This window comes from Orycteropus afer, unplaced genomic scaffold, assembly GCF_000298275.1.
Source record: "Orycteropus afer afer isolate SDZICR_OR568_19922 unplaced genomic scaffold, OryAfe1.0 scaffold00376, whole genome shotgun sequence".
In the NCBI taxonomy this organism is placed as follows: Eukaryota; Metazoa; Chordata; class Mammalia; order Tubulidentata; family Orycteropodidae; genus Orycteropus; species Orycteropus afer.
Window position 1 is genome coordinate 2,260,251 of NW_006921963.1, and position 14,327 is coordinate 2,274,577.

Consider the following 14,327-nt stretch of genomic DNA (forward strand, 5'->3'; position numbering starts at 1 on the left):
TCTGTGGAGTGGCTGGTGAGTTTGAACTGCCAGCTTTCTGGTTAGAAGTCAAATGCTTTAGGCACTATGCCACCAGAGCTCCTTTATATAAATAAGAATAGAGAATACTAAAACAGCTCTTATGAATTCACAGAAGTGTTTTTATCTGGAAAAGGATAACAGAATGGGAAGAGACACATTGCCTTAGTTACTTCAGAGCTTTTATTTTAAAAGGTATTTAAACATGAATTTATAAAATCCATGGCTGTCAAGTCGATTCCGACTCAGCACCCCTAGAAGACAGAGTACAACTGCACTATGGTTTTTAAGGCTTGGCGTAGTGCCTAAGGCATCTGACTGCTAACCAGAAGGCTGGAGGTTCAAACCCACCAGCCACTCCTCAGAAGGAAGACTGTGCAATCTACTTCCAAGATACTGCCTTGGAAACCCAAACGGCAGTCGCTATGAGTTGAACTGACTTGATGGCAGTGAGTTCGGTTTGGTTTTAATCTTTACAGAAGCAGACTGCCATATCTTTCTCCCATGGAGTGGCTGGTGGGTTTGAACTGTTCACCTTCTCGTTCACAGCTGACCACTTAACTACTGTGCCACCAGAGCTCCTTTTCACTTAGTAGCTGAGTGCTTAACCATTTGCATCATCCAGGCACTCCAACATATGTGTATAATTTGACCATAATATGGGTTGATCTGATTGCAAATGCAATACCAGTTTGTCAACCTGAAGCTGCAGGAAATGTGTTCTCTTTAGTCAACTTGCAAGCAACACAGCCAACTGTGATATGTGTTACAGGCCCAGAGTCGCATAGGACCACAAGGGACACCCACCTACCATAGGAAGCTGAACTAAGCCCAAGGCTGAGGTGACATTTACCAGGCTGCACTGCTGCTGGTTTGACCTCTCTCTTGTCTAAACACCTCTGGAAACTGGAATGGCCCCAGGTCTTTCCATCTGGCCATTCCATCTAACCCTAGAGAGGAAACTCTGCTTCAGGCAGGAGGCTGAGTTCATCGTCATCCCCACCCCTGGCCCTCCTGGCCTTGCTCGGAGCAGAACGAGGTCCCCACCTCTGGCTCTGAAGATTCACCCTCGGTTCCCACTGGGAGTGAGTCCGCCCTGCCTGCCCCAGCTGGGGCCCACAGCCTCCCTCCCTCTCTCCACTCACCCGCTGGTTGTCCAGATGGTCATGGTCTCTGTGTGACATGTTATCAAGGTCGCTGAACACTGGCCAATCTGGGCGGGAAAAACAGAGATAATGCGCTGGTCCCACTGCGGAAACTGTTTACAAGATCAGCCTAGGCTGCCCCTACCTGCCATCAAGGCTTTGTTCTCTTTAATTGTGGTAAATATGTATGCATCACAACACTTTCCATTTCACTATTTTCATATGTATAATTCAGTGGCATTAATAGCATTCGTCATGTTCAACCATCACCACTATCCATTTCCACTTTTTTTCCATCACCCTTAAAAGAAGTTCAGTGCCCCAAAGCAATGATTCTTCCTTACCCCTCCCTTCACCCATCCCTGGTACCTTCTAATAAACTCTGGCCTCTGCACACTTTATACACGCTCTATACAAGTATGGATATACCACAGTTTGTTTACTCATACGTCTAGTGATCACCGAGCCTTTTACTCTTTTTAATTTTTTTTTTATTAGGATTTGGGTGAAGGTTTACAGAGTAAATTCACTTTTCATACAGCAGTTCACATATATTTTGTCTCATGTCATTGACCAAAATTTACAATGCAGCAGCTCCCCTCCCACTTCCTCCCCATAGTTACCTCCTCCCAGTGTCCATCCCTCCATACTCTTCTGCACCCTGAGCTATCTCCCTGTGCATAAGCAGCCCTTCCTTCTCCCATGATTGTTCTCTCCAGGGCGTGTGTCTACTTGAGGTAAATGTTTAACTCACATGCTTGTACTTTGTTTGGCTGGAAACCACAGTTGTGGGCTCTTTTTTAATTTTTAAAACCAAACCAAACTCACTGCTGTCTAGTCGGATCCAACTCACAGGGATCCCTCCTTGGATTTCCAAGATAGTATCACTATGGAAGTAGAGTGCCCAACTTTCCTTCTGAGGAGTGGCTGGTGGGTTTGAACCACCAGCCTTCTGGTTAGCAGCCAAACGCCTTAGGCACTATGCTACCAAAGCTCCTAATTTTTAAAGAGGGAGCAAAAGAAAAAGGAAAAGAATGTTATCAGCACCTGAGGGGAGCCACACTTCTTCCTCGAGAACTTATTTAATACAATTACTGGTCTCTACTCATAGGGAACAAAAGAGAATGAAGGAAACCAAAGTATCAAAGAAGGAACCAGTGCACAGGACGGATGGCCCATGTGAACTATGGCCTCTTCTGAGACCATTAGAACTAGATGGTGCCCAGCTACCACTACTGACCGTTCTGACCTGGGATATAATAGAAGGTCCAGATAGAGTAGGAGAAAACTGTGGAACAAAATTCAAATTCCTACAAAAAAAAGGCCAGACATACTGGACTGATAAAAACTAAGTAAACCCCCGAGACTATGCCCCTAAGACACCTCTTGAACTTGAAACTGAAGCTGCTCCTGGAGGTCACCTTTCAGCCAAACAACAGACTGGCTCATAAAATAAACAGTATCACCTGAGAGTAATGTGCTCCCTTTGACCATCAACTCTGTAAGATCAACTGGTCAACATTTACCAGAAAACAAAGATGAGATGGGCAAGGCGGAGAAGGGAAGCTAGATCAATGGAAACAGAATGGAAATAATGAGAATACTGACGCACAGTGAAAATTGTGACCAGTGACATGGAACAATGTGTATAAAAAAATGTTAAATGGGAACCTAATTTTAGATGTAAACTTTCACTTAAAACACAATAAAATATTACTAAAAAAAAGAACTTATTCTAAAGCAGACAGTGGTGATGGATGAACATTTAAAGTGAGGTCCAGATGTAGGTTTTTTTTTTTTTTTTTTTTGGTGTTTTGTCAAATTTGGTATCAGTTTGGTTTTGCTAGTTTCATAAAATACACTAAAACAGGTTACTTTGTTTTCTGTAATAGGAACTGTTTTGTAGCATTTGGAAGGCCTGTTTCTTGAAAGTTTACTAAAATAGCTCACCTGTGAAACCAACTGGGCCATGAATCTTTTGAAATAGCATGCCTGATTTTCTAACATAAAGAGCTTTTGTAGCTCTGCTCTACCTGCAGTCTCCCTCTTCCAACCACAATGACCTGGGACCAAACCCTCACTCACGGAGCGGGTCCAGTTTCTGGCTGTGTGGTGTGGCTGAAGATGGTGAGGAAGGCAGGGAGTCAAAGGTCATGTCACTCGTGTTCTCATCGGAGTTCTCTGAAAGGCGAAGGAGCAACGGGGGCCGGCTCCCAGAGAAGGTCCTTACTCGAGGACTCCCACATTTTTCCTCTGTCCCCCTCAAGATGGTCTTGGCTGATTGCTGGGGACATTAACAAGGACACTCATGTCACACAAGCATGCTATGGGGATAAAGGGCTCTCCCTGTTGGTCCCTCTATAGCCATGAGGCCCTTTCAGCCACACCCCTATCTATGCCCATTTAGGGGCTGACATAAAGTCTGAAAACAGTCAGTGGGAGCGAACTCTAATGTCTCCAAGAAGAGGCATCTGGAACAAGAGCTCAAAGCTCTGCCAGGTGGCATTCCCCAAACTGCTGACCACACTCGACAGCCCTGAGCTGGGATTCCCACTACACATCCAGAACCTTAGCTGGACTTCTCCAACATACTCTTTTATCAGGTCCATGTAGGGGGGAGGGGATGGGGTGAAGTGGGGAGTGCACATCCTGAACACAGTGAGGTGCCCAGAGAGCCACATCTCATCCAACTACGTGACAACACATACACCTTCTCTCTTCACCTCCAGACATCTGTTCCCCTCAAAAACTGGCCCTCCTCAAGTAGATACCAGTTACTCTGTTAGAGACACTGAGAAGGGCTTTGTGAGTAACTAAGGTGGAGGGAGGAAAGGGCACAGGTGGGAAGAGATCCTCTCAGACGCGATATTCTCCAACAAGCAGGACGTGGTTTGTCATCACACAGTAACAGTGGACAGGCTGGCTCTGGTAGCAGTGAGGCCCACCAGTCTGGCTGAGAAAAAGTGGTCCAAGCAGGTTCACACAAGGCACTCACCAGCAGTTTGGTGTTCTGATTCACGGTGTCCCTCTCCTTCGGTGAGAGGTCAAAGGGTACGAGGCCCATGCTCCTGCAGATCCTGTTGCAGGCATGCGAGTAGAAGAAAAGAGCCATGCCCCGGACACCTGTGGACAGGGCAGGCGGGGTCTGGGCTGTCTCTTTGTTTTGAGAGAGGGGAGGGGGTGGTACTTAGCATAAACATGGCAGGGGTAGGTCTAACGAGGACGGAACTTCAGGGGTCAGAGTGCCCAGGTTCCCATCTTGATGACCTTGGTACATCTTGTCAGCCTATTCCCTGGGTGCACAAAGGGATCTGAGATTTCAGCAGGGAGGGCAGTTTCCATGGAGCTCCGGAACAGTGCCAACAGTTAAATGCTTGACTTCTAAGACCTGGCAGTCTGCTTCCAACAGGTCACAGCCTTGAAACCCTATGGAGCAGTCCCACTCTGCACACATGGGGTCACCCTGAGTCAGAATCAACTCAACAGCACTAGCAACAACAGTCTCCATGGAAACAACAAGCTGGCCTCGCCACCTACCGAGGTTGCCGTCTCCAAAGTCAGTGCCTGTCTCGGTGTGGATCTGCGGGTCGGTATAGAGGTCACCCACACCTTGGATGTCCACCACAATCAGCTGATGGCCAGAACGCTCAAATGTGAAGTGGCTGAAGGCCTGTGAGGTGCCAGAAGAAAAACGTGGTTGCAAGAGACCAGGCTGTGGGCTGTGTGGACCCTGGTTAGCCACTGTCTGAGGAGTTACAACATTCCAGCTCTGCCAGGGTGATGTCTTGTTCCTCTGCAAGGAGGAGTTTATAGAAGAAAAGACACACAAAGGAACTGTGTTTAATTCAGAAGAGACCCTGGTCCTGTGGCCACCTTAGGTCAGCAGACAAAAGCTGGCATGGGGTGACAGTGTCCTGTTACAGAATCTCCTTCAAAATAATCCAAGGGGCTTAGGTGCCTCTAAGGCTGACCCTGGGGGTGCAAGACCTCTTGTGCCTCTGGGGAAGCTCCTCTCTGGGGGTGGAGTCCTGAAGGGGTAGAGGTGTGGGCAGAGCACGCCCTGGCCCTCAGGCCCTCACCTGTGGTGTCAGGCGGATGTTGTCGTCGCGGACAAAGCCTGAGTTGGAGTTGTACTTGATGTAATTACCCTCGATGTAGTGCTCCAGGTGGAAGAGGGGTGCACCCAGTCTCTCCTTCAGCTCTATGATGCACACCTGCATGATGTCCACCTGGTGGGGTTGTGGGGGGAGAGGGGTGTGAGGTGAAGGGGCAGGGGTCAGGCAGCACCCTCTTCGGATGAGAGAGGGCAGAGGAGGTGAGTTGAACTGAGCCAACCTGCCTGGGCTCAGATCCTGGCTCCGTCACTGCCTAGCTCTCTATGCCAATCCAACCAAAACCAAACCCACAGCACTGAGTCAATTCCAACTCATAGCAACCCTATGGGACAGAGAAGAACTGCCCCCATGGGGTTTCCAAGGCTGTCATCTTTACAGAAGCAGACTGCCTCATTTTTCTCCCATGTAGCAGCTGGAAGGTTCAAAGCACCAACCTTCCGGTTAGCAGCTGAACGGCTTAACCACTGTGCCACCAGCGCTCTCTATGCCAGAAATGACTATTTGTCCCCCAGGATCCATTCTCCCCTTTCCCTCTTAGAATGAAACCCTCTATCCCTGACACTTTTAACATGATGCAAGGCCATCCAGCAAGGGGTAATACTGTTCAGTTTCCTTTGCAGCTAGGTGTGGCCATGTGACCAATTCTGGCCAGTGGGAAGTGAGCAGCAGTGACAGTACAATTCACGATGGCCTTCCTTCTCTTGTCCCCTCCCCAAGGCTGTAAGGTGGGCATCTGCCGAGGAGCCAGAATAGACCCTGTGTGCAAGGCCACCCACACGGGATGGCAGAGCAGCAAGCAAGAAAGAATCAGATGACTTCAACGGAAAGCACGCGTCCACCCTGGGCCACCCAACAACGCAGAACTGTTACATGAGAAATGAGACATTTTGTGTGAGCACATGTGCCTTACACTAGCACTGTGAGTTTGGGCAAGTTACTTCACCTCTCCGTGCCTCGGTTTCCTCACCTGTGGAATGGGGATCTCAGACTGAGTACAATTAAATTCGTTGATGCATGCAAATGTACAGAAGTGAATCAGGGTTTGCTGATGTTATCGTAGTAAATAACCTTAGAGTAATATATACACCAAATTGAAAACAGTGGCAACAGGGAGTTATGGAAAACTTTGGCATTTGTTGGAGTCCCTGGGTTGTGCAAACAGTTAACATGTTTAGCTGCTACCTGAAAGGCTGGAGGTTTGAGTCCATCCAGAGGCACCGCAGAAGAAAGACTTGGTGATCTACTTCCAAAAAACCAGCCACTGCACAGCCAGCTACCAGAGGGAGCAAGCAGTTGAACCCATGGGCTCAGGACCATGGTCGCAGGGGACATACAGCTCAACTGGCATAACACACTATACAAAACACTGTTCCACCTCCTACTCTGGCCAGAAGCGACTGGAATCTTAAATGCTTGCAAGTGGCCATCTAGATGCAACGATGGGTCTCTCCTCGTCCAGGGCAAAAAAGAATGAAGAAAACCAAAGATTCATGGAAACAATTAGTCCAAGGGACTGGTACACCGTGTGATTTTCACCCTATATGACTATGAGATCAGAAGAACTAGATGGCGCCCAGCTACCACTGTCAACCATTCGGAGGGAGATCTAGGCAGGAAATCCTGGATAGAGAGGGAGAACAATGTGGAACAAAACTCAAAATCATTAAAAAAAGAGGGACCAGGCTTGTTGGTCTGATAGAGCCTGATGAACCCCTGAGACTATGCCTCCTAGCTGCCCTTTAGGTCTGGAATTGAACCCACTCCTGTGGTTTCCAGCCAAATAAAAGACAGGTATATGAGTTGAACATTTACACTAGGCACGCACGCTCCCTGAAGAGATCAATCATGGGCGAACAGAAGGGCTGTATACGCACAGGGACATAGCTAGCTGGGCATGAGTACATAGGAGGGAAGGACACAGGGCAGAGATAACTATGAGGAGGGAGCAGGAGGAGAGCTATTGCACTGTGGGAAATTATAGTCAATGTCACGAGACAAGTGAACGTGAGCTGCTATATGGAAAGTGAATTTGCTCTTAAACTTTCACCCACATAACACATTAAAAAAAAAAAAAATCAGCCACTGAAAACCCTATGGAGCACATGTTCATTCTGACACACAGGAGGTCGCCATGAGTCACAACAGACTTGATGCAAGTGGTTAACTGGCTGATGTTCCTTACTGGATTTTTGTTTTTAAAGAGATAGAAGCTAACTCTGTGTACAGAACAAAATGAATACTGTGTATGGTTTATTAAGCTCTGGACTACTAACCAAAAGGTTGGCAGGTCAAACCCACCCAGTGGTGCCTCAGAAGTAACGGTCTGCTTCCCAAAGATCACAGCCTTGAAAACCCGTGGAGCAGTTCTCCTCTGCACACGCGGCATCGCCACAGACTGCATCGACTCAAAAGCAACCAATAACATGGTCTGTAAATAGGGAAGACCTGTGATTCTTTGTTGGTTTTGTGGCCCCTGCCCTTTTGCACAGGGAGTTGTCCATCACACCACATCTCCTTCAATGCCACCCTTGGGAAATACAGACCTGGGAGGTACCCTGTGTTTCCCGAGGAAATGACAACCCTGGAACTGCTCAGCTAAGTCACCAGAGGGATTCAGAGGACAGCGGCAGAGGCTGGGTCAGTCCACAGCTGAGGACTGAGTACTTCCTCAGACATGGCCTCAGTTCCAAGAACCAGCCTGAGGGGAAGGAACAGCCAGTTCTCAGAGGGTCCCCACCCCAAATGCTGGCTCCATCCCTACAAGGAAGCAGCAGGGCAACCTTCTTGGCCTGAGGGCTCACTAGGTGAGGGGCAGGAGTACAGTCATGAGTGAACAGCCAGTACCTCAGCAAAGCAGCCCATCCTCCCCATTCATTAACTCATGCTCAATATTATTTACTGAGGGAGCTCTGGTAGCATAGTGCCTAAGGCACTTGACTGCTAACCAGAAGGCTGGCGGAGCAAACCCACCAACCACTCCTCGGAAGGAAGGTTAGGCAATCTACTTCTGTAGTGATACTGCCTTGGCACCCCAAGGAGGGGCCACTATGAGTCAGGTCCAACTTGAGGACACATAACAACAACAACAACAACATTATTTACTGAACATGAACGAACCAAACCAAAAATCTAAACAATGAACTAAAGGATAAGGCTCTCCCAGATAGCTAGGTGTTTTGAAGAAAATGAAACAGAACAAACCAGGATGATGTGGCAGAGGGTGACTGGATGGAAAAAGCTATTTCATTTAGTGTGGTCTGGGATGGGCTCTCGGAGGAGGTGACAGACGCGCGGAGACCTGAACTATGAGAGGAGCCAGTCATTTAACCGCGTGGGACACAGACAGGGCAAAGGTCCTAAGACAGGAACAAGCTTAGGGGAGAAAGAAAGAAGGCCGAGCTGAAGTGTAGTGAATTACTACGCAGGTCACAGCCTCCAAGGGTGGAGACTATGGCTTCTGTGTCCAGCCTGAATGTGCATCATCGAGGACCCTGCAAATAGCAGGCACTCAATAATGCTCCTGCTGCATGCAGGAGACAATGTCTTGTTATCTAGTAAGTGCTCCAACAGCCGAAGAACTGAACTGTGAATTTAGGCAGAGGCCCACAGCAATGTTTCCTAAGATGCCCACAGGCAACAGGAAATTCTTCTTGGCTGGTTCATTACTCACCCAGGGGCCAGCCTGCCAGGGGGTCAGAAGGTCTGGATTTGAGCCCTGGCTCCAGTCCTGCCTGGTTGGGCAAGCCACTTAACCCGAGTCCCATGTTCCTTACAGAACATATTGTTTCTATCCATCTAATACCTACTTCCTCCCTTCTTCTGCTTTTTTTTTGGGGTGGGGTGGGGAAAGGGGACACCCCTTCCTCAATCTCAGGCTAGGAAGTCTGGTGGAATGACTTATACTCCTAGTTCTAAGGGTGGGCTTGGTTCAGGCTTGCCTAATCTGCATATCCCCTCCTCCTGGCCACAGTGATTGGCTGAGCAATAGGTATCTAACCTAATAAGAGCCAAGGAAACCCAGTTCTGAGATTTTTATTAGAACTTGTGGGAAAATAGATCCTGTCATTCCAACAAGGTTGCTGAGAGGGCACACAGTGAACCTGCAGCTTCTGACAGTTGACATACCAGTGCAAGGCCAGAGGCTACCTGACAGTGATAACAACACAGAAGACAGTGGAGGCTAGAAATAAAGGAAGATTCCTAACAACCTCAGTTTGGCCCTGAATCCAACCATGCCTGTGGCCAGAGCTATTTTTCACTTACATGTGGCAATAAGTTCCCTTTTTTGAGTAAGCCAGATTGAGTGGGTTTCTGTCATTTACAGACAAAAGAATCCTGACCAACAGACCCCATCTGTAAATGGGGATTAAAAACATTCCAACCTCAGAGCGCTGTTTTAAGGAATAAATGACTCTCTGCAGATACTTGGCTCAAAGTGCTCAATTCCCAGAAATCCGGTTACCGTTGCGTCAACTGCAACTCATGGCAGAAACCCCTCTCCATAGGGGTTTCAATGACTGATTTTGGGAAGCAGATCACCTAGCTTCTCTTCTGAGGTACCTCTGGGCGGACCTGGACCCCTAACGTCTGGTCAGCAGCCAGCATGTTAACTGTCTGGACCACTCAGAGACTTCCAGTGTCCAATAAATGGCTGTTAAAAGCTACGGCGAAGATAGGAATCTGCAGTGGATAACCCACCGCCCATCTACGGACACTGTCCGTGGATGTGCATGCCTTTACAAAGGCAGTGGGTGAGGGTGCCACATACCTGCTTGGGGGGCTTGTGTCGGTTATACTCCTCCCCCCAGAGTTTGGCTTCCATCTGTAGACGCACATCCTCAAAGTACACGTCCCTGTCCACAGGCTCGATGTAGCGCTTTGCCACGTAATTCGAGGCCCCTTTCCACTGCTGGGTGTGCAGGAAGTTGGACAGCTTTTTCCTGTGGGGAGAGGCAGCAGGGGGCCATCTGGGGCCTCCAGGTTCACTGGGACACAGCCCTGGGAAGAACCACTGCTTGAGTCCGCAGGACAGCACAACGCTACCTGACCTGCCTGGATGTCACACCTGGCTGGATAGAGCCAGTAACGTTGGAGGGCTCCGGGGAAGGCAGAAGGGCCTTCCCAACCCCTGCTGCATCCTCGAAGAGGTGCCAAGGCCTCATATCCCACTTCCCTTGGCCTCAATACACCAAAGATGAGTGGGATGCTCCCTGTTCTCCCAAAGCCCATCATCGCCACAGCCACTCCCTGCACGTGGCCCAACGGAGACCAGATGAAGAAGAGCTTGGCTTACAAGAAGGCAAAGACCACTGTCTCTAATCTTTGGCCAAAAATGTCTCAATGCCCCAGGTTTTGGGATTCTGAGGGGTGTCTGGGCAGGGCCCCGAGAGCCAGGTGGAGTCACTTACGTCCTAAAGCACTCCCTCATCGCTCCACGACCGAAGGGCTGAAAGACACCACACAGAGGGTTATCAGTTCCCACACCCCACCCAGAAAAACCCTGAGCTAGAAGATTTTCCTCGTGGACATCACCTACCGAATGGGTGCCTTGGACCTCATGTCAATCCAAAAATTCCTGGGGCCTTCCTCCTGTCAACCTCAACCCAACCCCAAAGCCTGACAGACCTTCTGGCCCAGAGGCTGCTGGGAGGATGAAGCCCACCTCCATTTCCCTCATCCTGACTGAGTGGAAGAAACCCTTGGGAGCCAGGATGCTTTGGGGAAAGAGAGGAGCAGTGCAAGTCAGAGGCTATTTTACCAAAAGAGGTGGAAGCAATCTAAATGTCCACCACAGTACAATGCACAAATCATTAGATGGATAAACCATTAAGTCTATTCATTCAATGGAGCAATGAGAATGAACAAATTACCGCTACAGGAAAAACAAGAAAGAACTTCACGTACAAAATGTTGAGCCAAACAAGCCATACTGAAAAGGATACACACTGTCTGGTTCTACTTACATGAAGTATAAAACCAGGCAAAACTCATCTAGGGAGCTAAAAGTTAGCATGGTGTTTACCCTTGGGAGTAGGGGTTGACCAGGGCTGAGATGGGCTTTGGGAGCAGGGGATGGTTACATTCTGTTTCTTGATCTGGATGCTGGTTACACGGGTGTGTTCACTTGTGAAAACTTACTGAGCTTATACTTATGATATATGCACATTTTTGTGTTATGTTACATTTCAATAAAAAACACACTTAACATGAGATTGGAGGAGCTCATCAAATTGGTTAAAAAAAATAATGTCACTCATAAGTACCATGCTCCTTTGAAAATCACCCATATAGATCAAACAGTCAGAAATTACTTTAAAACAAAGATGAAAATGTAAGAGGGCAGGAAACTAGATTAATGGAAATGAAACAACTAGAATGGAAATAATGAGAAAGTTCAAATTGTGAGGAACATAACCAATGTTACTGGACAATTTGTACAAAAATTGTCAAATGGGAACCTGAATTGTTATGTAAACCTTCACAGAAAATACAGTATTATCTTTTAAAAAATGTACTAAACAGATTGTGGTCTAGCCATTCAATGGGATGTTATTCAGATATAAAGAAAAATTAAGTTCTGATACATGCTACCACACAGATGAACCTCGAAAATACTATGCTGAATGAAATCAGTTACTCATAAAAAGGCAAATATTGTATGATACCACTGACATGAATTATTTAGAATAAGTAAATGCATTAAGACCAAAGTTTGTTAGTGGTGATCAGGGCTGTTGGGAGGAAGGAATGGAATCATTGCTCAAGGGGCACTGAGCTGGCTTCAGGTGATGAAACACTTTTGGCAATGGATAGTGGTGATGGTAGCAAAATATGGTGAATGTAACAAATAGCACTAAATTGTGCATTTAAAAATGATTTAAAATGGCAAACTTTTGTTATATATATTTTGTTGTTAGGTGTCACTGAGACAGTTCTGTAACGACCCTATGCATGACAGAGCAGAGTCCTGCCCAACCCTGCACCACCCTCACAATTGCTGCTAAGCTTGAGCCACTATCGTAGGCACTGAGTCAGTTCATGTCAGTGAGGGTCTTCCTCTTTTTCACTGACACTCTGTTTTACCAAGCTTGATGTCCTTCTGCAGGTCTTGGTCCCTTCTGATAACATGACCAAAGACAGATCAAGTTTCACCATCCTTGGTACCAAGTGGCACTCTGGCTATACTTCTTCCAAGACAGGATTGTTCCTTGTTTTAGCAGTCCATGATATAGTCAATATTCTCCACCAACACCATATTTCAAATCAATTCTTCTTTGATCTTATTCATTGTCTACCATTCACATGGGTATGAGGTAACTGAAAATACTATGGTTTGGATCAGGCACAGCTTAGTTTTCAAAGTGACATCTTTGCTCTTTAACACTTTAAAAAGGTCTTTTGTAGAAGATTTGCCCAGTGCAACACTTTGTTTGATTTCTTGACTGCTGCTTCCACAGGCATTGATTGTGGATCCAATTAAAATAAAATCCTTGATAACTTTAAACTTTTCTCCATTTATCATGATTTTGCTTATTGGTCCAGTTGTGAGGATTTCTGTTTCCTTTATGTTGAGGAAAGAGCTCTGGTGGCAAAGTGCCTAAGGCATTTGACTGCTAACCAGAAGGTTGGTGGTTCAAACCCACCAGCCACTCCACAGAAGGAAGACTGGGCAATCTACTTCCATAAAGATTTACCACCTTTGAAACCTAATGGGGGTTGCTATGAGTCGGAATCGACTCAATGGCAGTGAGTTTTGTTTTGTTTTGTTTTTTGTTTTATGTTGAGGTGTAATCCATACTGAAGGCTGTAGTCTCTGATCTTCATCAGTAAGTGCTTCAAGTCATCCTTACTTTGAGCAAGTAGAGTCATCTGCATATCATCTGCATATCACAGGCTGTTAATGAGTTTTGCCCCAACCCTGATGCTATGTTCTTCTTCATTGAGTCCACTTTCTCAGATTATTTGTTCAGCATACCGATTCAATAAGCACGGTGAAAGGATACAACTCTGACTCACACCTTTCCTGATTTTAAACCATGCAGAATTCCCTTGTTCTATCTGAAGGACTGCCTCTTGTTCTATGTACAAGCTTCTCATGAGCACAATTAAGTGTTCTGGAATTCCCATTCTTCTCGATGTTATCCATAATTTGGTAAGATCACACAGTCGAATGCCTTTGTGTAGTCAATAAAACACATGTAAACATCTTTCTGTTATTCTCTGCCTTTAGCCAAGATCCATGTGACATTAGCAATATCTCTCATTCCATGGCTTGAATCTCTTAATAGTTCTCTATGTGCTGCTACAACCATTTTTTAATTATTTTCAGCAAAAGTTTACTTGTGTGTGACACTAATGATATTGTTCAACAATTTCCACATTCTGTTGGATCACCTTTCTTTGGAATGGGTACAAATACAGATCTCTTCCAGTTGGCTGGCCAGGGATTTTACCACAATAAAATTTTTTCAAAATGTACTTTAAAAAAAGTTCATCCTAACCTTTATTGTGTGGGAAATGCTGTATTTTCTAGTCTATTTAATTAGTCTTTTTAAAATGGTTGCAACCCATTGAATTCATTTCACAGAACAATAATCGGTGGTGAATTGCAATTTCCCAAATAATGATATAAAGGACTCCCAAAGTTAAAAAAAAAAAAAAAAATACAATAAAGCAGGTATTGGGGAGAAGAGCATGGACTGAAGTCGGCTCGAGAAAGCCCCTCTCTCAGCCCGATCCCTGCGGAACTCAGGGCCCTGCTCACCTGAGATGCCATCTTGATCAGAACTTCATCCTGCAGCCACTCCCCTGTGACAGCGTTGTACCTACGGAGACCAGAACCACCCAAGAGTACATGATCCATAACGTGATCCCAGCACACAGAGCCCAGCACCACCCCAGAGGGTACCGTCCATAACATGATGCCAGCACTCACTGTCTAAAAGTGAAAAGAGTATGAAGGGATGGACACTGGGAGGAGGTAACTATGGGGAGGAAGTGGGAGGGGAGCTGCTGCATTGTAAATTTTGGTCAATGACATGAGACAAAG

The 14,327-nt window shown here is 46.6% G+C and overlaps 1 protein-coding gene across 1 annotated transcript in view; it reads right to left on the reverse strand.

The window, feature by feature from the left end:
- The window catches only part of EEF2K (eukaryotic elongation factor 2 kinase), a 157,604-nt gene that overhangs the window by 38,886 nt on the left and 104,391 nt on the right, over window positions 1–14,327 (reverse strand). The window contains exons 3-10 of the mRNA XM_007953195.1: window positions 14,043–14,103; window positions 10,687–10,724; window positions 10,047–10,218; window positions 5,243–5,392; window positions 4,701–4,833; window positions 4,159–4,286; window positions 3,249–3,447; window positions 1,164–1,231 (exon numbers count right to left, since the gene is read on the reverse strand). Coding sequence (XP_007951386.1) covers window positions 1,164–1,231; window positions 3,249–3,447; window positions 4,159–4,286; window positions 4,701–4,833; window positions 5,243–5,392; window positions 10,047–10,218; window positions 10,687–10,724; window positions 14,043–14,103 — 949 coding nt within the window. The remainder of the gene's footprint in view (window positions 1–1,163; window positions 1,232–3,248; window positions 3,448–4,158; window positions 4,287–4,700; window positions 4,834–5,242; window positions 5,393–10,046; window positions 10,219–10,686; window positions 10,725–14,042; window positions 14,104–14,327) is intronic.